This window comes from Cyanistes caeruleus, unplaced genomic scaffold, assembly GCF_971803275.1.
Source record: "Cyanistes caeruleus unplaced genomic scaffold, bCyaCae1.hap1.1 HAP1_SUPER_29, whole genome shotgun sequence".
Taxonomy (NCBI): Eukaryota; Metazoa; Chordata; class Aves; order Passeriformes; family Paridae; genus Cyanistes; species Cyanistes caeruleus.
The window spans coordinates 74,046-95,812 of record NW_028256297.1 but is presented as its reverse complement, the minus strand read 5'-3'; the positions used below and the strand labels follow the sequence as shown (position 1 = coordinate 95,812).

At 50.8% G+C, this 21,767-nt stretch overlaps 1 protein-coding gene and 1 pseudogene across 3 annotated transcripts; one reads left to right on the top strand and one right to left on the bottom strand.

The window, feature by feature from the left end:
- The first annotated feature begins 1,313 nt into the window (after positions 1–1,313).
- On the top strand, positions 1,314–16,143 carry LOC111928388 (maestro heat-like repeat-containing protein family member 1). Of its 3 annotated transcripts, XM_086874925.1 has the most exons (14): positions 4,024–4,351; positions 4,449–4,613; positions 4,883–4,947; positions 5,092–5,208; positions 5,442–5,533; positions 5,847–5,994; positions 6,244–6,431; positions 6,521–6,658; positions 14,010–14,177; positions 14,311–14,463; positions 14,627–14,728; positions 15,099–15,201; positions 15,482–15,538; positions 15,828–16,143. In XM_086874925.1, exons 2-9 carry the CDS (start codon positions 4,487–4,489, stop codon positions 14,020–14,022), a joined length of 888 nt encoding a protein of 295 aa, XP_086731051.1. In that variant the 5' UTR covers positions 4,024–4,351; positions 4,449–4,486; the 3' UTR covers positions 14,023–14,177; positions 14,311–14,463; positions 14,627–14,728; positions 15,099–15,201; positions 15,482–15,538; positions 15,828–16,143. The 3 variants fall into 3 exon arrangements, with proteins under 3 accessions (XP_086731048.1, XP_086731051.1, XP_086731049.1); XM_086874922.1 differs by having other exon boundaries at positions 1,314–4,613; XM_086874923.1 differs by lacking the exon at positions 14,010–14,177.
- A 1,464-nt stretch (positions 16,144–17,607) lies between these two features.
- Positions 17,608–18,871, bottom strand: LOC147645186 (uncharacterized; annotated as a pseudogene).
- Positions 18,872–21,767: the final 2,896 nt, after the last annotated feature.

Below are 21,767 nucleotides of genomic sequence, written 5' to 3'. Positions count from 1 at the left end.
CAGCTTCCATCCATAAGCAACTACAACAGCTACAGGATGGGTTACATGCCCTGAAAGAAGATAGTGACCCCATTAGAAGTTAGTTCGCCAGCTGGGGCATCACTGGATGGTTGAGGTCTCTTGTGCTAGAAGGGGGACAGACTTTACTTATAATGTTAATCGGGATGTTATCTTATCCAAAGCCTGGCTTGTGCAAAAAGAGAAAGGGGGAATTGTTGATATATTTTATATATTAGTAAAGACCTGTATGCACAAACCAACCTTTGAAATAAGTCATAATATTAAAGGCTAAAGTCCTTAGAACCTTCATGCAGAAGAGAGAGTAAAGCAAAACAATATCCTTGTGCGTAGGAGAAAAAATGTCAACTGTGTGTGTTAGCCAATAGTAGCTTGCTCTGCCCGCAGACCCTGTAGAACCCTATAAAGGGTGTGCTAAAGATAGAAATAAACGGCGTTCACGATTACTTCTGTAAAGACTGGTGAATAGCTGGCAGTCTCTTAATACTAGGGTATGTTTCCATGGCAACCATCACCACCGTTCAGTTGCTATGGTCAGTTTTCATGGAAACCATCACACCACCCTGTTGTCATAGTCTGTTTCCATGGAAGCCATCAACACCCTTATGTTGCTATGGTCTGTTGCCATGGCAGCCAGCACAGCCTCTGTTGTTATGGTGTGTTGCCATGGAAACCAGCACAGAATCCCCTGTTGCTATGGTCTGTTTCCATGGCAACCACCACAGCCCCCTGCTGCTATGGTTTTTTTCCATGGCAATCATCACAGACCCCCGTTCTGCTATTGTCTTTTTCCATGGCAACCATCACATCCCGTTGTCATGATCTGTTTCCATGGCCACAATCACCACCCTTCTTTTGCCATGGCCTGTTTCCATGGTAACCATCACAGACCCCTGATGCTATGGTCTGTTGCCATGGCAACCATCACTACTCTTCCATTGCTATGGTCTGTTTCCATGGCAAACATCACAACCCATAAAGCTACCGTCTCTTTCCATGGAAAGCATCACCACCATTTTTTTGTGGAATTTTTGTAGGATTTTGTAGAGCTTTATGGAAATCTGTGGAAATTTTGGTGAATTTTGTGGAAAATTTTTGGAATTTTGTGGGATTCATCTGGAATTTTGTAGAAATTTGAGAAAATTTAAATAATATTGTCGGATTTTTGAGGAATTTTGTGGGATTTTGAGAACGATTGGGGAATCTTGAGGGATTTTTGTGGAATTTTGTGAGATGTTTCTGGAATTTCATAAGATTTTGAAGATATTTAAATAACTTTGAGGGTTTTAATGGAATTTTGTGGAATTTTTTGGGAATTTTGTGGGGATTTTGTGGGATTTTGTGGGATTTTTTTTGATTTTTAAAAGATTAGGAGAATTTTGTGAGATTATTTTGTGGGATTTTGTGGAGATTTATGGAATTTTGTGGAAAATTTTTTGGAATTTTGTGGGATTCATCTAGAATTTTATAGGAATTTCAGAAACTAAATAATTTTGTGGGAATTTGAAGAGATTTAAATAATTTAGTGAGATTTTTGTGGAATTTTGTGGGTTTTTTGTGGGATTTTGAAGACATTTTGGGAATTTTGAGGAATTTTGTGGAATTTTTCTGGAATTTTGTGGGATTTTGAGGAGATTTAAATAATTTTGTGGATTTTTTGTGGGATTTTGAGGAGATTTTGTGGGGGCCGTGGAACCCCCTGATTCAGAGATCCTGGCCCTCCCTTGGAGGCAAGGTACTTTCACTAAGAGAGAGCAAAGTATCAGTCCAGCAATCTTTCAGTTAGTTATGTTAAACTGTTACATTCCATTGGTGTTCTCCCCTGCCATCCCACCCCGATACCTGTATCCCAGTTTTCCCCCGGTCCCACTCATCCTCTATAAATTTCACAGGTGTGTATGGGCCATGAGTCTAGGGATGGCATTTTAAGGATGAGTTATTCAAAAGCAGAAGTCTTCTTCATCTGTTTCTGTGAGCTTCACCAGAAAACAGTTTTTCTCATTGCCCCCCCACAAGGCTTCAAATTTTCGCTTCACTGTTTTCAGCACTTCACTATATCACAATCACTCTACTTTTTACTCAAAATTTTCACTTTGAACACTCTATTCCTCCCTATATACTGTCATGAATTAAAGAAGTTCTGTCAGGACTTTATTGTCCATCTCCATAGCTTTAACAGAAAAATATTTCATCTTAATTAAATCACCTTCTTAATTCTCTACCTTTCCTGAAGCTTCTTTTCTTTCTTGTCTCTGATAGTTTCATAAAGTCTCTTTACATGTTGATCACTCTCTTTTTCTCTCTCTGGATAAAAAGATTAATCTGCAAGTCTCATATGCGAAATGAAAAGTTTAAAATCTTGCTCAGGCTTTGTAGATGGCTCTGTGACCTCTGCTGGTGCAGGAGCTGGAGCTGTCTGCGATAGAAAATTCCCCATGGCTGCTCTGGAGAGTGTAGTTGCTGTCTCAGCTCACCGCAGGTCCAGAGCTTTTTTTCCTTCTTTACTCGGCAGTCCCTGGTGAACTCCGTCATTGCAGCCGAGCCAGAGATCTGCTTGGCTCGGCAGAGCCCAGGGCAAGCCCCGCCGGCCCCATCTCCCGGCCGGGAGCTGCGGCAGGCCCAGCCCAGCCCCAGCCCGGCCACATGGGCTGGGCAGGGAACAGGAAGCCTGGAGCTCTGTTACCTTTCACAGCCAGGAAACAAAGAGCACCAAAGTGCCTTGACTTTACATCTTAAGGTAGGGTTCACAAGTTGATCTCTCTTTTCAGTGGTTAAAATTGCTGTCAATTCCCAGTAATGACCAATAATTGGTCAAGAGAAAGGACTCCTTTCAGTCCCCAGCAACTTCAACTTCCTTAGCTCTCACAACCACTTTAAAGGTAAAGTCACCTCATGACATCAGGTCACCAGCAGAAAAAGGGATCTTCACCTATGCAGCTTCTCCTGCGGGACCCACTACTTGCCTTAAGGGGGTGATTAAAGGGAAAGCTTTCTTGGTTTTATTCCTTGTACATGTTGTCACTGGTGTCCCCGAACTTGTCCCCTCATGAGCGTTATTCATGTCATTCTCACTTTCATTTAGTTGAGGGACAGGAGTGGTTGCTTGAGGGGGAAGGTAGAGCTGGCCTGGAATAACTTGGCTGTGAGTCTTGGACATCTATAACAGTGTCTTCCTTGTGCTTTTTGCCAATTCCAAACATCTCTGCCCTAAACTACACGCTGAACAACATCTCTTTATTTTCCACCTGTTATCTCTTTCCAAAGGAAGGACCAAAGTCTCCTGGGGGTCCAAATCAAAGCCATATTCTTTGTGCCACTCAGGTTTATTCTTCAGGGTAAAAAAATGTGTCTGCACATATCACTTGGTCTCATTTGTCTTCTTTTCTTAAAAATAACATCAACTGTAACAGTGGATGATCATTTAAAGTTCCATTAAGCAGTCCATTTTCACCACTTTCTAATTTTTACCAAGCCTACCGTTGGTTACAATATTTAATCAGATCCCTTTGCTTCAAAAAATGACCCTCTGGGATTCCTCCCAAGTCTTTCTAATGTGCTAAAATACATTCTAGTGGACTCTTCGTGCCTTGGCCCAGATGTTCCTTGTCTGTGTCACACCTGTGAGTTTGGAATGGCCACCAGCTGGGACATTTCCCAAAGAGGCTGTGCCAGCTTCTGTGCAAGGCCCCCGTGCCCTTCCTGCTGCGGCTGCGTCGGCAGCCCTGGGGGCTCCTTCTGCTGCCCGGAGCCTGCAGAGGAGGGCAGCATTTGCTGATGGCTTGAGCTGTTCCTAAAGATCCTGTTGGGCTGTCTTAGACACTTTGGGCAAGGGATTCCTCCCAACCTGGGCCACTTTGGCGGGGATGGGGGTGGAACCAGGGCACGTGGCAGGGTGTGCAAGGGCCCTTTGTGACACATGGTCACCATGGGATGGAAAGGGACAGGGTGTCAGAGGGCCCTTTGTGACATGTGGTGACATAGGAGCTGGCGGTGACAGGACCACACCACAGTGCTCGGTGCACGCAACGGGTCAGGACGCGCCAGAGCGGTGCTGTGAGGAGCCCCCACACAGCGCACTCCTTTGTGTCTGACCCAGAGCTTTTCTGAGCCCTTATTCCTGCAGCTGACCTCGAGGCCAGACCACAGGACTTGCTGACCTGTGGCCTTGCTGAGGCTTCTCTTCTGCAGGTGCCCTCAAGGGCAGACCGTGGGATTTGGTGACCTGGAGCTTTTCCAAGGCATCTCCAATCCCTGCAGTCACTGCCCCTGAGACCAGACCACAATCGTTGACCAGGAGACTCCTGTGCTTGTGGCAGGAGCCCTCAAGACCCAGGTGCAGGACTTGCTGTCCTGTAGTCTTGCCAGGACTTGAGTCTTGCAGGTGCCTCCAGGCATGACTGCAGGACTCGCTGACTCCGAGCTTTTCCCAGGCATCTCTCCAGGAAATACCATAAATCCAGTCACTGCCATGGAGCAGCGACCCCTGAGAGTGCCCAAGCTAGCCTCAGTTGAGGAGGAGGAGGAAGAAGAAGGCCCTGGAGCTGTCCTGGCATGGGAGACTGAAGAGCTGCAGCAGTTCCAGATGCTGGAGGAGGGTGAGTGGCAGAGCTGGGCCTCAGGGCTGGTGCCTGTGGCCAGCTTGGCCCCATCCCATCCCATTGCATCCCATCTCATCCCACCCCACACTGTCCTGTGGAGACACACCCATGGACAGGATAAAAGAGGGGCTGGGGCTGCCCCCCAAGCAGTGGCCGTGCTCCATCCCCTGGGCCATCCCAGGGCTGTCCCTGCCTGGGGAACGCAGGGCTGGGCTGTGTTCTCTGGCCTCTCCCGCAGCCCCTCAGCTATGGCTGCTCTTTGCCAGATGCAGCCATGGATCAGACACAAGGGCAGGATCTTGCTGGTGGCCTCTTCCGCAGAGCAGCACAGGTACCTGCAGCCATCCCCAACTGGGCTGGGCCTGCTGGCACTGCTCAGCCCAGCACCACGCTTGGAGCACTCCATGCAATATCTCTCTCTTCCCACCCTTCCTTCTCCTGCCCGACTTTCAAATTCATCAAGTGCATTTGGCAGGAAGAGACCAGCGTCATGGGAACTGGGTCCATGGAAAACGGTGATGTCTACACCACCGACACCAGTGCTGCCATGCTGGAATTCATTTTGGAGGAAGGTGTTTCCATTCCAGAGCAAGTAAGTAGCCTGTGGCCAGGGTTTGATCCTCCAAGGATCACTTGGCCTCCCAAGCCATGCCTGCTGATCACTTAAGCCTTTGAGGCAATTGCAGCGTGGTGACAAGGGGAGCACTTCACTGGGGAAGCTGGGGACATTGCTGACTCCCTCTGGCAGCTTTCCAAGTCTCCCCATGTCTTCTCCATGTGCCTGCCATGGTGAGGTACATCCACCAGTGGCTCATGGCCAATCAGTTCTCTGAGCACAGGACCCTGCTGGATCTCACTGAGGCACAGCCTGCTGACGTGGTCATTGCTCTCCTGCGTGTGGCCCCAACATGTGACAGGTATGGGGCCCACATGCCCAGAGGGCTCAGGGCTTCCCAGCCCATCACCCTGTACAGCCCAGCCCAGATGTCTGACCAACTCCAGGGTCCTCTGGCTGCTCTCTTTCCCAGCCCTGCTACATCAGCCCCCGAGCCTGCTGCCATGCCATGCCCCTCAGGGCCCTGTCTCCGCAGGGCTGGGCTGCCTGGCTGCTGCTGCCAGCGAGGGGCAGTGGGCAGAGGCAGAGCTGGCAGCCAGCTCAGCTCCCCGCTGCTCCCCAGGCCACAGGGATGTGTCTGAGACCCCCGTGAGACAGAGCTGTCACCCCAACAGAGCTGCTCTGACCATGTGGAAGACCATATTGTGCTCGCCCAGGACAGCAGAGCAGGCATACCTGATACTCCTTGATGTGCTGGAGAACTGGCCAGAGCACAGCACATGCACCTCCAATGGGGACAACATAGGTGTCTTTGCCCTGGCTGTGAGTTTCTGAAAATGGTCTTTGCTCACCCTATGGCTGGCTGCCTCTCCAGCAGCTCTGTTTCCTCCTTCCCCCACTGCATCTCCCTGCCTCTGGCACTGGGCACAAACCTGGCCTAGGGGCAGCTTCAGGGGCACCAGGCATGGAGCTCCCCAAGGGTTTCCCCTGACCGCTCTCTGCCACACTCAGGCCCTGCCACCCAGACACCTCAACACTGAGTGCTGTCTCTGGGTTCTTTGTCCCCTGCAGGCAACAGTGGTGATGTGGAAGATCCTTCATATGCCCTGCATCCCACGTGTAGTGACAATGCATTTCCCCCGCCTCTTTGTGCATCTGCTCTTCCAAGTGTTCTTCAGCACTTTGGATATGTCAGAGGATCTCAATGCCTTCTGGAAGGAATGCCAGGAGCAACACGGCCTTGCCACCAGCCCCAACAGGTGCTCCATCCCACTCCTCCTGTCCCTGCCATGTCCCCAGGGCAGGAGCCAGTGCTCCCAGCATCACCTGGGCTTTGCTGTGCACACAGGTTTGCAGTGCAGACCCTGAAGGCCCTGCTCTGCCAAATGCATCATGAGGAAGTGGTGGTGGAAATGGAATGCAAGGGTGGCTGGGACACGCTGCTCTGTGCTGACACCCACCACTATGCCATGGGTCTGCTGGCCAGGTGAGACCCCCTCCTCCCAACTACCTCTGGCATTTGTGCCCTGTGTGTCCGGGTGCACCACACAGCCTCAGTGGTTGTAGGCCAGAGGGCCTTATAACAAAGAGATGGCCCATCACACTTGGAAAAGGCTGGGAGAGGAGGGAGCCCAGAAGGAGACGCCTCCCAAGGAGCACACAACCACTCACAGGCTTGTGGGGAAAGACCAGTCCCACGTGTGTGAGTCCTGGCAGAGGTTTACTCAGGGTCCTGGTCCCATTTTTGCCCTACCAAGGAGATGCGCTATGGGTTGTGTTCCGATATTGCATTCCACCTGCTCCGGCTGCTCAGCACACAGGGAGGCACGCTGGGATCTGCCTGCCCTGGCATTCCTTGTGGAGGTGAGCCTGATGGCCAGCACTATGTCACTGAGCTGCCTGCCACCTCTCTGCCCTCTCATAGCTGCAGCTGCCTGGGACGCTGCCCGTGCCCCGTGCTGCTGCCTGGGCCCAGCCCGCTTATGGGCTGTTGCCAACTGGCTCTCCTGTCACTGTCCTGTGCCTTTCAGATCCTGGAGTGCCTGGACTCGAATAAATGCAGTGACAGTGTTGTGCAGGTCTCCTCAAGGTGCCTGCAAAGCAAGTGCAGGGAGAGACATTATCTGGCACTCAGGGCCCTTCTCGAGCTCATTCAAGATCCCTCAATGGTGCGAAGCAGACAGTGTCAAAAGCTGCACTGGGGATGCACTTGCTTGGGCTTGGCTGGGCTTCAAGCACTGAGGCAGTTGCTCCCAGCTCTCCTGCCTCCCGGCTCAGCTGCCCCAGTGCTTTGGGACAGGCCATTGGCTTCTGGGCCCTGCCACAGCAGCACAGTGAGGTTTGACAGACATGTCTTCCACACAGACTGAAAAAATGACGAGCTGTACTAGTTTGAAATCAAACCAGTGAGAGATCGCAAGTCAGAATTATAATTTAATAAGAAAATGATAAAAAGAATAAATGCAATAATATCAAAAACACTGACAGAGTCAGAATACAGCCTGGAACTCTGTTAGGGTGATGGTAGTCGTCCAGATGAGGTGGTCTTGTTGAAGCGTGATCCTCTGGAAGAAAGGGGGTCTGGTCTTCAGCTGAAAGTCCAGCAGTAGCTCTTGTCTTCTGGAAGTCCCGTAGGTAAGGGCTGCTGTGGTGTTCGAATTCTCAGCTTATATCCAGTATGGAATGCTTGGCTCCTCCCTCGGGGAGGAGCATCTCACAATGGGATGGTGAGTCATGAGATAAGGCCTTGATGAGCCATTAACAGAAAACAGTCTAGGAGGAAGTTATCTCTGAGTCATGCAGCAAGGCAGTGGTGGGCCCATTAACAGGGGACAATACAGGGGGAAGTTATCTATGAGTCATGGGGCAGGGCATTGATGGGCCCATTAACAGAAGGTAGCCCGGGGGGGGGGGGGGGGGGGGAGGCAGGGAGCACTGCCTCACCTGGTTTTAACAGTACATGAGGATGGTGATAGAATATACTGCAACTCAGGACATAATCCACCCTTTATTCTATTACCATCTACATAATTCCAAATCAGTACCTTCCTTAAACTCCACACACACACACACACATATATATATATATACAATGGAACCTTACACACAGTTCTCACTTAAAATGAGGTCTCCTTGTGGCACACATCGGGTTTCCTCATCTTTCCGCATTACCCACCAAGTGCAATCAGGTCTTTGAGCGAAGACAATCCCACGGATAGGTTTGCTCTTGCTTGAGGTGGGATTAATCTAAACAGTCTTTCTTAACATACTTCTCATGTGTACCACAGGGACTTTATCTCTATCCACCGTGTGCAAGGGTTCAGACTGGGCAGGACCAGCTCGATTGATGGATCCTCTGGTGTTAACTATCCAGGTGGCCTTTGTTAAGTTCACTTCTTAATTTTTGAAGGTTCTTCCACTAAGTGCTTTTAGGGTAGTCTTGAGTAGTCCATTGCACCGTTCAACTTTCTCAGCAGCTGGTGCATGATAAGGGATATGATAGATCTATTCAATTCTATGTTCTCTGGCCCAAGTACTTACGAGGTTGTTCTTGAAATGCGTCTCGTTGTCTGACTCGATTCTCTCAGGGGTGCCATGTCTTTAAAGGACTTGCTTTTCCAGGCCTAAGATGGTGTTCCGGGCAGTAGCATGAGGCACAGGGTATGTCTCCAGCTATCCAGTGGTTGCTTCTACCATGGTCAACACGTAGCGCTTGCCTTGGCGGGTTTGGGGAAGGGTGATGTAGTCAATTTGCCAGGCTTCCCCATACCTGTACTTGGACTATCTTCCACCGTACTACAGAGGCTTTACCCGCTTGGCTTGTTTGATTGCAGCGCAGGTCTCGCAGTTGTGGATAACTTGTGAGATGCTGTCCATAGTAAGGTCCACCCCTCGCTCACGAGCCCATCGGTACGTTGCATCTCGTCTCTGATGACCAGAGGCATCATGGGCTCAACGAGCTAAAAATAATTCTCTCTTGTGCTGCCAGTCCAGATCCACCTGTGATATTTTCACCTTGGCAGCTTGATCCACCTGCTCATTGTTACGGTGCTCTTCATTAGCCCGACTTTTGGGTACATGAGCATCCACGTGTCGAACCTTCACGATCAGCTTCTCCACTCGAGCGGCGATGTCCTGCTAAATCTCAGCGGCCCAGATGGGTTTCCTTCTGCGCTGCTAGTTGGCTTTTCTCCAGCGATCCAGCCATCTTCACAGAGCATTAGCTACTATCTAGGAGTCAGTGTAGAGATAGAGCCTCGGCCACTTCTCTCTTTCAGCAATATTTAAAGCCAGCTGGACAGCTTTAAGTTCTGCGACCTGACTCGATCTACCTTTTCTCTCGGTAGCTTGTGCAACTCGTCGTGTGGGGCTCCATACAGCAGTTTTCTATTTCCGGTTAGTGCTTACAATTCGGCAGGAACTATCGGTGAAGAGGGCATATCGTCTTTCACTCTCCGGTAGCTCATTATATGGTGGGGCTTCTTCAGCACGTGTCACTTGCTCTTCTTTTTCAGAAGATAATCTAAAAGTCTCACCTTCAGGCCAGTTTGTTATAATTTCCAGAATCTCAGGGCGGTTCAGGTTTCTAATACGGGCACGCTGTGTAATGAGGGCAATCCATTTGCTCCAAGTAGCATCGGTGGCATGATGCGTGGAAGGAATCTTTCCCTTGAACATCTACCCCAGCACCGGCAGTCGGGGTGCCAGAAGCAGCTGCGCTTCAGTACTAATGACCTCTGAGGCAGCTTGGACTCCTTCATAGGCGGCCAAAATTTCTTTCTCTGTTGGGGTGTAGTTGGCCTCGGATCTTCTGTAGCTTCGGCTCCAGAATTTCAGTGGTCGACTTCGAGTCTCACCAGGCACCTTCTGCCAAAGGCTCCAGGACAGACCATTGTTCCCGGCTGCAGAGTAGAGCACGTTTTTCACTTCTGGCCCCGTTCTGACTGGACCAAGGGCTACCGCATGAGCGATTTCTTGCTTGATCTGGGCGAAAGCTTGTTGCTGTTCAGGGCCTCAATGGAAATTGTTCTTCTTGCGGGTAACCAGGTAGAGAGGGCTCACAATCTGGCTATATTCAGGAATGTGCATTCTCTAAAAGCCTATGGCACTTAGGAAAGCTTGTGTTTCTTTCTTGTTGGTCGGTGGAGACATCGCAGTGATCTTATTGATGACTTCAGTGGGAATCTGACGCCGTCTATCTTGCTACTTTACCCCCAGGAACTGGATCTCTCGGGCAGGTCTCTTGACTTTGCTCCTTTTGATGGCAAAACCAGCCTTCAGGAGAATCTGGATGATCTTCTGTCCTTTCTCAAATACTTCTGCTGCCGTGTTCCCCCACACAATGATGTCATCAATGTACTGCAGGTGTTCTGGAGCTTCACCCTTTTCTAGCACAGTCTGGATCAGTCTATGGCAGATAGTAGGACTGTGCTTCCACTCCTGGGGCAATCGGTTCCAGGTATACTGCACACCCCTCCAGGTGAAGGCAAACTGAGGCTTGCACTCTGCTGCCAGAGGAATGGAGAAAAACGCATTTGCAATATCAATGGTCGCGTACCACTTTGCTGCCTTGGATTCTAGCTCATACTGAAGCTCCAGCATGTCTGGTACGGCTGCACTCAGTGGTGGCATGACTTCATTCAGTCTACGGTAATCTACCGTCAGTCTCTATTCTCCACTGGACTTACGCACTGGCCATATGGGGCTGTTAAAGGGTGAACGAGCCTTGCTGACCACCCCTTGGCTCTCCAGCTCACGAATCATCGTATGGATGGGGACCACAGAGTCTCTGTCGGTGCGGTATTGCCGACGGTGCACTGTTGCTCTGGCAATTGGTACTTGTTGTTCTTCAACTCTCAGTAGTCTCACAGCAGAAGGGTTGTCTGAGAGACCAGGCAAGGTACTCAGTTGTCTGATGCCTTCTGTCTCTAGAGCAGCTATCTCAAAAGCCCAGCGATAACCTTTTGGGTCTTTGAAGTACCCGTTCCTGAGGTAATCTATGCCGAGGATGCATGGGGCCTCTGGACCAGTCACGATGGGGTGTTTCTGCCACTCATTCCCAGTTAAACTCACTTCAGCTTCCAGTACCGTGAGCTCCTGGGATCTCCTTGTCACCCCAGAAATAGAAATGGGTTCCGCTCTTACATACCTTGATGGCATTAGAGTGCATTGAGCGCCGGTATCAACCAAAGCCGTATATCTTTGTGGGTCAGATGTGCCAGGCCATCGGATCCACACTGTCTAATAGATCCGGTTGTCCCTCTCCTCTACCTGGCTAGAGGCAGGGACCCTCTAATCTTGGTCATGGTGCACGTTGCTCTCCTCCGGTGAATATGCTCTTGATGTCCCTTCAAGAGGATCACTCATATTATCATTTCTATACCTTCTGATGTTCTGGCCACGAGAGACCGGAGCGGCGCTGGCTCTAGATGAGCTCCTTGTGGTAGTTGTCTCTCTTTTTAGTTCACGTACCCGGGCTGCTAAGGAGGAGGTGGGTTTTCCATCCCACTTCCTCATGTCTTCTCCATGCTCCTGGAGAAAAAACCAGAGGTTACCTCGTGGAGTGTATCCTTTCTCCCTGGCTGGGGAATGCCTACTCCTAATAGCAGAGACTCTTGTTGGTTCTGGGGAGACGTGGTAAATTTCTTCTTTAAGTTCCTTTTTTAGTTTTTGATGGCCCTCTTCAATCAAGCTCCGGACTTGCTCAGCCAGCCTTGTTTCCACAGATGAGACATGGGTGCGAAACGGGGCAGTGACAGTGTCCTCGTATATTCTTAGTTTATTGGCCAGGACACCCACCCTGTCCTCACCTTCCCTCCATTGCAGTGTTGCCAGGTAACGGGAGTACATCTCTGGTCCAAGCCGTGCAAATCTCAGCCACATCTGTGACGTGCACTGGACACCATCTGGGCTCTTAGGAAATCTCTCATCTTCTGCAAAAATGATCTCCAGCACAGCCAACTCCCTCAGGCATCGGATACCCTGTTCCATTGTGCTCCATTTTCTCTGGTGCACCTGGAGGTCTTCTTTGCAGAGGTATCTGTCTCTTACACTTGTCAGCAGTCGCCTCCAGAGGCTGAGAGTTTCTTGGGTTCTCCCAATCTCCTGGTCAATGACTACATCTCGGGACAGCGATCCCAGTTGCCTGGCCTCACTTCCATCCAGGATGGTGTCGTTTGCTGCAGCGTCTCAGATGCGGAGCAGCCAGGTTAGGATGGACTCGTTCGTCTGGCGGGTGAATTCCCTCCGCAGGTCACGCAGCTCACTTAGGGATAGAGAGCGAGTGATAATCTCTGGTTCTGTCTCCTCCGCTGCGTGTGAAGGTCCTGCCTCACCCTCATCAGTCACTATGCGGACTGATTTGCTTTTTGATTTCTTTTTCTGAATGGGGGCAACTTCTACCGGTTTAGGCTGCTCTGGTTCGGTGACTGTTTGTGTGGAGGTGCTCATGGCTCTTTTGGTTCCTTTCTCTTCTGTGGTAGTTTGCGTAGACATGGACGCTGTTGTTTTGCTCTTGGTTCTTTTCTCTTCTGTGGCAGTCTGAGTGGACACGGATGCTGTTGCTTTGCTCTTGGTTTCTTTCTTCTCTGTGGCAGTCTGCGTAGACACGGACGCTGTGGCTTTGCTCTTGGTTCTTTTTTCTTCTGTGGCAGTCTGTGTGGTTATGGATGCTGTTGCTCTGCTCTTGGTTCTTTTCTCTTCTTCTTCAAGAAGACGCTGTACTACACCAAACAGTGCTTTGTTTCTAAGCATGGTGTACATGGTGCAGGCTATGCAGAGAAAACAAAACAGCAAGACTAGGCTGTCCTTGGCATCCAGAGAGAACTCAATATTTTTAAAAACTGCTGTGCCTGACCTGAAAGGCTGGAAGAAACTACTCTCCACTCTTTCCACCAAGGGCAGGGTGCGATTGTTGAGAAGGTCTCAGATGTAGCAGCCTAGACTAGGACAAGCAAACAAAATTGAGTATATATTCCGAATGGTATTCATTGCCTCACAGGTTATCATGCCATAAGCATAATAAACCAATAAAGCAATTTTCATACTATTCCCTGGTCTCAACAGGAGCAATATAACAGGTAAGTAGTTTCCCATGTGAGGGAAAATATAGAGAGCAAGATACAGTACTCATATAGACAAGCTAACCACCATGGTGGATAGGTTTCTGTTAATATGAAATTGCAATTCTGACTTTCTCTCAGGTTCGAGCCCCACGTTGGGCGCCAAAATATGTACTAGTTTGAAATCAAACCAGTGAGAGATCGCAAGTCAGAATTATAATTTAATAAGAAAATGATAAAAAGAATAAATGCAATAATATCAAAAACACTGACAGAGTCAGAATACAGCCTGGAACCCTGTTAGGGTGATGGTAGTCGTCCAGATGAGGTGGTCTTGTTGAAGCGTGATCCTCTGGAAGAAAGGGGGTCTGGTCTTCAGCTGAAAGTCCAGCAGTAGCTCTTGTCCTCTGGAAGTCCCGTAGGTAAGGGCTGCTGTGGTGTTCGAATTCTCAGCTTATATCCAGTATGGAATGCTTGGCTCCTCCCTCGGGGAGGAGCATCTCACAATGGGATGGTGAGTCATGAGATAAGGCCTTGATGAGCCATTAACAGAAAACAGTCCAGGAGGAAGTTATCTCTGAGTCATGCAGCAAGGCAGTGGTGGGCCCATTAACAGGGGACAATACAGGGGGAAGTTATCTATGAGTCATGGGGCAGGGCATTGATGGGCCCATTAACAGAAGGTAGCCCGGGGGGGGGTGGGGGGGAGGCAGGGAGCACTGCCTCACCTGGTTTCAACAGTACATGAGGATGGTGATAGAATATACTGCAACCCAGGACACGAGCCTGACTGAAAGACTTATGGATCTACTCCGGGACAAGGATGCGAACATAGTTGGGATGTCAGTCATCACACTCAGCTGGATATTCTTGCGCAAATCCACCCTGATACCCAGCCACATTGCCCTGCAGCTGGCTGAGGCGTTCCTGCCGCTTTTTCACCACGTAAGGCTCTGTGCCCCCAGCCGAGGCCACTGGGTGCTGCCCAGACACTTTGTACTCTGTAGAGCTTCAGGCCTGTGACAAAGTGGGCCTGGAACAGCCAATGCTAACATCTTTTTTCCTTTCTTTCATACAGGATAATAGCCAGGTGCAGCTACTCTCTATAGGGCTCCTCTGAGATATGATGGATTTTTTGGGAAAGGGAGAAAATCCTTTGGAGAGGCATGTGTGCCAAAGCCTCCTCTCACTGTTCTTCCACTGCCATGATGAGAACCAGCATGTAGCAGAGGTGAGGACTCCTGGGCTGCTGCTGTCACCCGGAGAGGGGGCTCGGCTGCCTCCTGTCCTGGCACCTTGCCGGCTGCAGCCTCCTCCAGACCTTGGCACATGAATCCGTATGGGTCCTGTGCCCTGGCTTGTGGGACCATCGCTGGCTCTTTGCTGCTCTCCAGGCTTCACGGGAAACGCTGCTTTGTGCGTCTGTGTTCCTGAAGAGGAGGGATCTTAAAAAGTTAGTACAGGAGGAGAAACTATGGAGCTTCAGCAAAGTCCTGGTAAGGACGGCTTGGAATGCCCAGCCGCAGCCTGGAGAAGCTCCCTGGCCCCGGTGCTCAGTGTGTGGGGCTGGCAGCTGCGCCCCTGCCCACTGCTGCACCCGGGGGCCGCACGGCTTCTTCTCCAGGCTCCCGTGGTCCCAAGCCGGGTGCCGACGGAGCCCCGGCCCAGTGGGGCTGCGGGCCGGGCCGGCACCGCGGCTCCCCGGGCAGCAGCCGGCCCTCTGCCCCCTCCAGAGCCCGGCGCCAGCGGCTGCTGGCCGGGCCTCAGGGCTGGCCGGGCACGGGAGGCCGGGGCTGGCGGCAGGCAGCAGTGCCCGGCCGAGGGGCAGAGCCCGCGCCAACCCTTCCCTCCTGCCGCTCTCTCCAGCTGGCAGACAACAGGATCCCCTTGGCCGAGCACCTGCGCCGGGCCCTGCAGTACCTGCAGGACCCACAGGAGCCCCTGCGAGCGGCGGCCATCAGGGTCATCGGTGAGTCCCGAGCCCGGGCTCCCTCCCCGCCCCGCCGCAGCTCGGCCCCAGCCCCGGCTGCTGCCCCGGCAGCGGCACCCGGACCCGGCGCCCTGGATCCCCGCCTGCCCTCGGGGCTGCTGCTGCCGGCCTCTGGCAGCCGTGCCCTTGGGCTGAGTCAGGATGCGGCAAGGGCCCGGGCTGAGGCATGCCGGGGCAGGAGGCCGTGTGGCCACAGGGCTGGCAGCGCCGCTGGCAGGGAGCTGTGCTGCTGGGACCCTGACAGGCTCTGTGTTCTCAGGGATGGCCGGGGAGCAGCTGAGGGGGAAGAAGGAAGAGCTGCAGCTCATCTGTGAGGGTGAGTGAGGGCAGCGGGCTGTCAGCGGGGCTGTTGGGGGAAGCTGCAAGCCCTGGCCTGGCTGTGGAGGGCTCTGCTCCCTCTGCAGATGTGGGACGGTGTGAGCTGAGCCCACGGAGATTTCAGGGGTACGTGGGGCATTTGTGGCCAGCAGCTTTGTGCTGATCCCCTTGGTCCCTGCTCCGTGCTGGCCATGGCAAGAGCCGGCTGGGATGACCCAGGCAGGGGGCTCTCGGTGGGCCCCCACATGTCTGGGATCTGACCGTGGCTCTGTTTGTCTCTCTTCCAGCCCTTGAAGACACAACAGAAGACAGCAGCCTGGAGGTTGGAAGCCTGGCACTTCAGACATTGTGCCTTCTCAGGGCAGGAGAGCACGCTCCGATCTCCACATTCCAGAGGCTGCGAGATCAGCTCCGCAGGGCATGGAGGTCACGGCCTCGTCTGTCGGGCCTCGGCTGGCTGCGCTGCTGGAGCTCTGCAGAGAGCTGATCTGAGAGGCTCTGTCTGCTGGGGCCACCTGAGCCAGCAGAGCTTTTTTTTCTTCAGGATTTTCTTCTCTTCTTTTTGTGTTTCTTTAGTATATAAATATAGGATATGTTATATTAGACAGACTCCCAGGAGCTTTCTTTTGCTGCCCATGGTGCACAGGACATAGGGGAATGTTGCCGCCTGTTAGTTTACCTTCATTAAGTATGTTTGTTCACCTTCGTTGAGTTTAGAGTTGGTTTGCCCCAGTTACTCCCCACTATCCCGATATGGTTTGTTCCCAGTTGCCTGTCATTGTAAACCTCTCCCCTCTTTCCAGATTGTTCCCCATCCATCACTTTGGTCCTACCCCCAAGCCCTATCAATCTATGTACACCACACCTTTTGTTCTGGTTCCTTCCCTGCTCATCATCCCTTGCTCGATGCCCTATTGGTTGTATAGCTATCCTCCCTCCCCCAAGTCCCTACCATTGGATTTGTGTATTGTAACCCCTTCCCACAACACCTCCTCTGCTGCAATATTATTGGTTGTTGTATGAGCCGCCCACGGGCTTTAAAACCTGGCACACAGAGGTGCCCAGGGTCTCGGCTCGGACTTTCTCCTCGAGATCCCAGCCCTGTCCCTCATCGCCTTCTCCCTGCACCTGCTAGAATAAACTTGTTCCTGGGAAATTGGAGGACTCCAAGCACTCTCTCTCCCTTTACTGCACCTCATGTCGCCCTGCATACTATAGAGCCCAAGCCCAAAGGAGCTCTAGAGGTTCCAGGTCGAGCCACACAGTGCTCACCTGGTTCCCCACTCCTGCCGCCGATGCTTGGCACAAGCTAGCCGGGGCGTGAAGGGCCGAGCGGGCAGCGACAGGGGAAGAGGGGGAAGAGGTTGGTGGTGCTCAGCAAACTGTCCAGGCATGTAGTGGTGCAGAGAAAATGGCCAGAAACCCTTGGCCTTTGGTGATTTTGCTGAAGGCACAAGCCCTGTCTCAGCCAGGAAGCGCCATCTGTGTCCTCCTGCCCATGTGGTGCTGGCTGGTTTGCTGAGGGCTCTGTCATGATCCGCTAACACAGGTGGAAGTCGTGAGAGATTTGTTTGATCTCAGTGCAAAAGGACACAAAGGGATTTCAGTTTAAATCACAGCAATAGTGCACTGCTGCGGCGGGGTGGATGTCAAGGGTGCCACAACCTTCCTGAAAAAGCATCCTGAGAAGGATGGCTCTCAGTGGCACAGGCACGTCCCTCTTCTGGCCTGGTGAGTGATTAGCGGCTCTGCAGCCGCTCCTTCCCAGGCGGTGCAGGGAGAAAAAGGACTAGAGCTCTGGCCAGTGATTACACAGAGAAATCAGCAATGATTAGTGCAGGGCCCTCTGCAAAGGGGGCTAGCACAGAAGCTCCACTCAACTGGGGAAAAAGCAGGGTTTATATTGGGAAAGAGAGGGGCGAGAGAAACTTGGATACAAGTAGCAGGGTGGAATGTCAGGGAAAAACACCAATGGGGTACAACTGTTTAACAGGTAACACGTAAGGGTTTCTGGAAGAGACACTTCTCTCACTGTGAGGGCAAGTGCCTGGCCTATGATAAAGCTCTCTAGGGGATCACCAGCACTCCTCTGTTGGCCGACCACTCAGCTGACACAACTCCCCCTTCTTTATTTAATAAAAATGCATCTCCCAGAGACCTTGCTAACAACCTTTTACAACAACAGAACATGCTGGGAAAAATAATGACAATCAAAAAAATCCAAAGAATGTTCTTTAAGAGGGAGGAAGCTCACCCTTTGAGTCCCCAACTTCCAAAAAGGCCCTCAAACCATCCGGGCTCTTTCTCTCTTTTGAGTTCCAGGACCATGTTGCTGATCTTCTGGATGCGTGGATGCTCTCTCCGTGGTTGGACAGGTTGAAGCAGCACAACCCATCGAATTCCTCGCAGCTGTGTCCATGGGCAAGGAGCAAGAAGTCTATTGCCGCGCAGTTTTGGAGCGTTGCATGCCTAACCGTCTTTTCAGCAGCCAAAAGGTCACTCAGCACAGAAGAGGTTAAATTGGCCTGCTAACCAAGCCAACGCTCCAGGTGAGAAAGCTCACCGAGGGCTTTAGCAGTAGCTACCTAAGGTAAAAAAACTGACATTACCACCCTCTTTGTATAAGACCAATCTTTAATTTGGCTATCGCAATTTTTCATCTAATTGAGTAAGTTCTCTCTTCTGGTGGGCCAATTCATTCTTTTTCTGCCAACTGTAAATTAAGGTGGAGTTTGGAGTGAGGATGGTAAGCTGTCCAAGTGTGCAAGAACCTCCCTGGAGTCGGGAAGGGAGTCCTGCCCACACTCTATCCCCACAGATCAAGAACACTCCCCAGGCTAACACTGTGGGACGGCGAGAGGAGGTGGACTGTATGCTACTGGTATAATTACACCATTTAAATTGATTGTAAATTTTGCTATGAGGTGTCACATTTTTCTTTGTTTTGATTGCACTGTAATATTTGGAGGCATGCCATGCCTTGCCTATGGGGCAGTAGTCAAAATTCACACAATATATGGCCTTGGAGGACCCCAAAAGCTCTAATTTTTGCATGGGGTAGGATCCTTGTTCTCTCGTCCCAGGTGTCTACTGGGTTGGGTTCTTTCCCTGTGAAAGGATATTCATGGGGCTTCAAAGGAACCCCTAGCAGGCATGATGACAGAGGATTGGTGGTGCTGCTCATGGACAAGCACATGTGGTCTTGCTTGAGGGTCTTTGCGAGGGTGATCCACACATTCTCCTGGGGCTGTGCTACTAGCCAGGCATCCACAGCTGATGTTTTCAGGAACATCCAGAAGGTCAGGAACTTGAGGATGGTTTTGCTCTCCATATTCTAGAACAGAATATAAAAGATTAATTCTGATTTTGGAGGGGGGTTATTTTTCTTTTCCCCTTTCATCTCTTGTCTCCCCTCTTTTCTTAAAAAAACCCCAACTATATAAGAGGAATGGGTATTGGGGATGAGGTAGTTGATTGCTGGTGGGGTCATTTTGCGTGGAGGGGGCGCATGACCAGACACTATCATCAGCAGCATTAAGGTGCATTTCAATTATATAAAAGGGTGGGTATCTGAGGATAAAGGGGGATAGGGAACAGGAAGGGAGAGGGGAAGGGAGTTTCAGGGACTCTGCTTATCCAGCCTTGTCTTGGCTGTGAGGTGGTGTCGAACTTGATGTCGTTTGAGATCTGGTAGCCATTGGAGCGGTTCTCTGTGGCGACTTCTTTCACCAGCGTCTCCATCTACAGGCAGTGGTGGCTTGTTGTTTTTGAGAACCTGTGTGGGTCTCAGGAGATGTTGAGATGTCTGTGTGTGGTGCAGGGTTTGCAGGGCCTAGGTATGGTTTTATATTTTTCCCTGGGAGCCACTTAGGACCTGATGGTGTGGACACATAAGCATACCCCCTCCCCCAGGTAATCAATGGGAATGGTCCTTATGTCTGCTGTGACTCAGGATCCTTGATCAGCACTGGCGGCTTCTCGGTGAGTTTGGCATGGGTTGAATTAGAGAAGTGCTATATTACAGGGGGGTGGGGCTCTGTAGGTGAGCAATTTAAAAAATCCATGATGTACAGAGCCTTACAGAGCCTCTCAGTGGGAGGGATGATCTCTGCTCCTTTAATTCATGACAGAGTATATTGAGAGAAATGGAGTGCTCAAAGTGTGGATTTTGAGCAAATAGTGAAGTAGTTGTTGTTATCCTGTGAAGTGCTGGAACAGAGGGGGAGAAGTAATAGTTGAAGATATGGGGCCTTTTCAGGTTTTGGTGTGTCCTTTCCACTATTGATTGCCCTGTTGGAGAGTGAGGTATGCCCATGATGTGTCTCATGCCCCACTGGCTGAAGAAATCTCTCAACTTGTGAGAGGTGTAAGTGGGTCCATTATCTGTTTTTATTTGTTGTGGGACTCCCAGGGTAGCAAACACAAGGAGAAAATGTCGGATGGTATGCTTGGCATTTTCTCCTGCATGGGCTGAGGCAAACACTGCACCTGAAAAGGTGTCCACTGAAACATGAACATATTTAACTCTCCCGAAGGATGGGACGTGAGTAACATCAGTCTGCCAAATTTGGCAGCTGTTGAGTCCTCGGGAGTTAACCCTAGAATTCATGGCTGGGATTTGAAAAGATTGACAATTGGGACAGGTGGCAACGATTGCCCTAGCCTGATCCCTGGGTAACTTGAACATCCTCATTAGGGCAGGGACGTTCTGATGGTAAAATTGGTGGGACAATTTTGCTTGGGCAAAAATGTCCGGGACTATGGCAGCTCCAGCAGGCTTGGCTAAGGTGTCCACCCTCTTGTTATCCTTCACTATGGCACCTGGGAGGTCACTGTGTGACCTCACATGCATGATATAGTATGGTTGCTTTCTCTGGGAGATGAGATAGATTAATTCAGAAAGCAATTTGTACAAATTTGGGTTAGAGACTTCTTTTAGTAAGGCATGATCTGCTCTCATAGCTATTCCAGCCACATAAGCCGTATCAGTTATCAAATTGAAAGGTTCTGGAAATTCCTCAAAAGTTCTGATGATGGCTGCTAATTCAGCAGTCTGTGGTGATCCCTCAACCACTTGGACATCAGACTCCCACTTCTGTGTCCTGGGGTCCTTCCAAGTCATGACTGACTTGTGGGATTTCCCCAAGCCGTCTGTAAAAACTGTCAGAGCCTTGAGTGGTGTTTTGCTAAGTAATAATTTGGGGACCAAATTAAATGTGGATTTAAATAATTTGTGGCCAGGTGGGCATATAGAAATTTGGCCTGAATAGCTATCAGGAGCGAACTGAAGGCTCTCACTGGTTTAGAGTAAAGGGTCCAAATCCCTGGTTGTCAATGGAAGGAAAATGAATGTGAACTCACACCCTGCAAGAGTGCAGAGACGGACTCTAGCCCTTTTAATGAGTTCAGCCATGATTTCCTGTGGAGTTGTGATAGTTTTGGTGGGCCGATTATGTGTGAAGATCTACTTGATGATAAGGAGTGGATCTTTCAGTGCCATGTCCCATTGAAAAATGAGCACTTGTAAGTGCGGGGCCTTACCCAGGACAACCAGCTGATAGGGCAGGCTGGGCTCATAGTGGTGGGCTTGCCGCAAAGACAGGGCCTCCTGGACCTTGGTGATGGATTCCCGGGCCTCCAGCGTGAGGGAGTGCGGTGAGTCAAGGTCCTCGCTGCCGCGGAGCAGGTTGAAGAGGGGTGCAAGGATGTCCGTCATTACCCCAAGCAGAGGGCGTACCCGGTTGATGGACCCGCAGAGCTGATGTAGGTCCCACAGGGTCTTGGGGTCATCTCGGATGGTCAGCTGCTGGGGCACCATGGTCCGCTCACGAATCTGGAGTCCCAGGTATGTCCAAGGGCAGGTGTACTGGATTTTGTCTTCGTGAATTTCAAACCCAGTGTCCTCAATTGTCTTGATAGTTGTATGCAAAGTCTGTTTTAGGTAGTCCTCGTCAGTGGCACAAACCAGAATTTCACCCATGTAATGCAATATTATTGCATTTGGGAACAGGGACCTCACTGGGGATAGGATGTGGGCCATGTACCATTGGCAGATGGTAAGAGAATTTTTCATTTTTCATTTTCTACTTGTGGGAGGACAAGCCAATGGTACCTTTTTAGCAGCGCCTGTCTATTTGGGGAGGGAACTGAAAATGCAAACCTGGGGGCATCTCGGGGATGGAGAGGGATGTTAAAAAAGCCATCTTTGATGTGTATGATTGCAAGCT

What these genes read in the sequence shown, in the direction of transcription:
- LOC111928388 (XM_086874922.1), top strand. Translation starts at nt 4,412, where the DNA reads ATGACTGCAGGACTCGCTGACTCCGAGCTTTTCCCAGGCATCTCTCCA. An exon ending in GTTCCAGATGCTGGAGGAGG is followed by an intron (nt 4,614 to 4,882) that starts GTGAGTGGCAGA and finishes GCTCTTTGCCAG; the next exon opens with ATGCAGCCATGGATCAGACA. An exon ending in GTGTTTCCATTCCAGAGCAA is followed by an intron (nt 5,209 to 5,441) that starts GTAAGTAGCCTG and finishes ATGGCCAATCAG; the next exon opens with TTCTCTGAGCACAGGACCCT.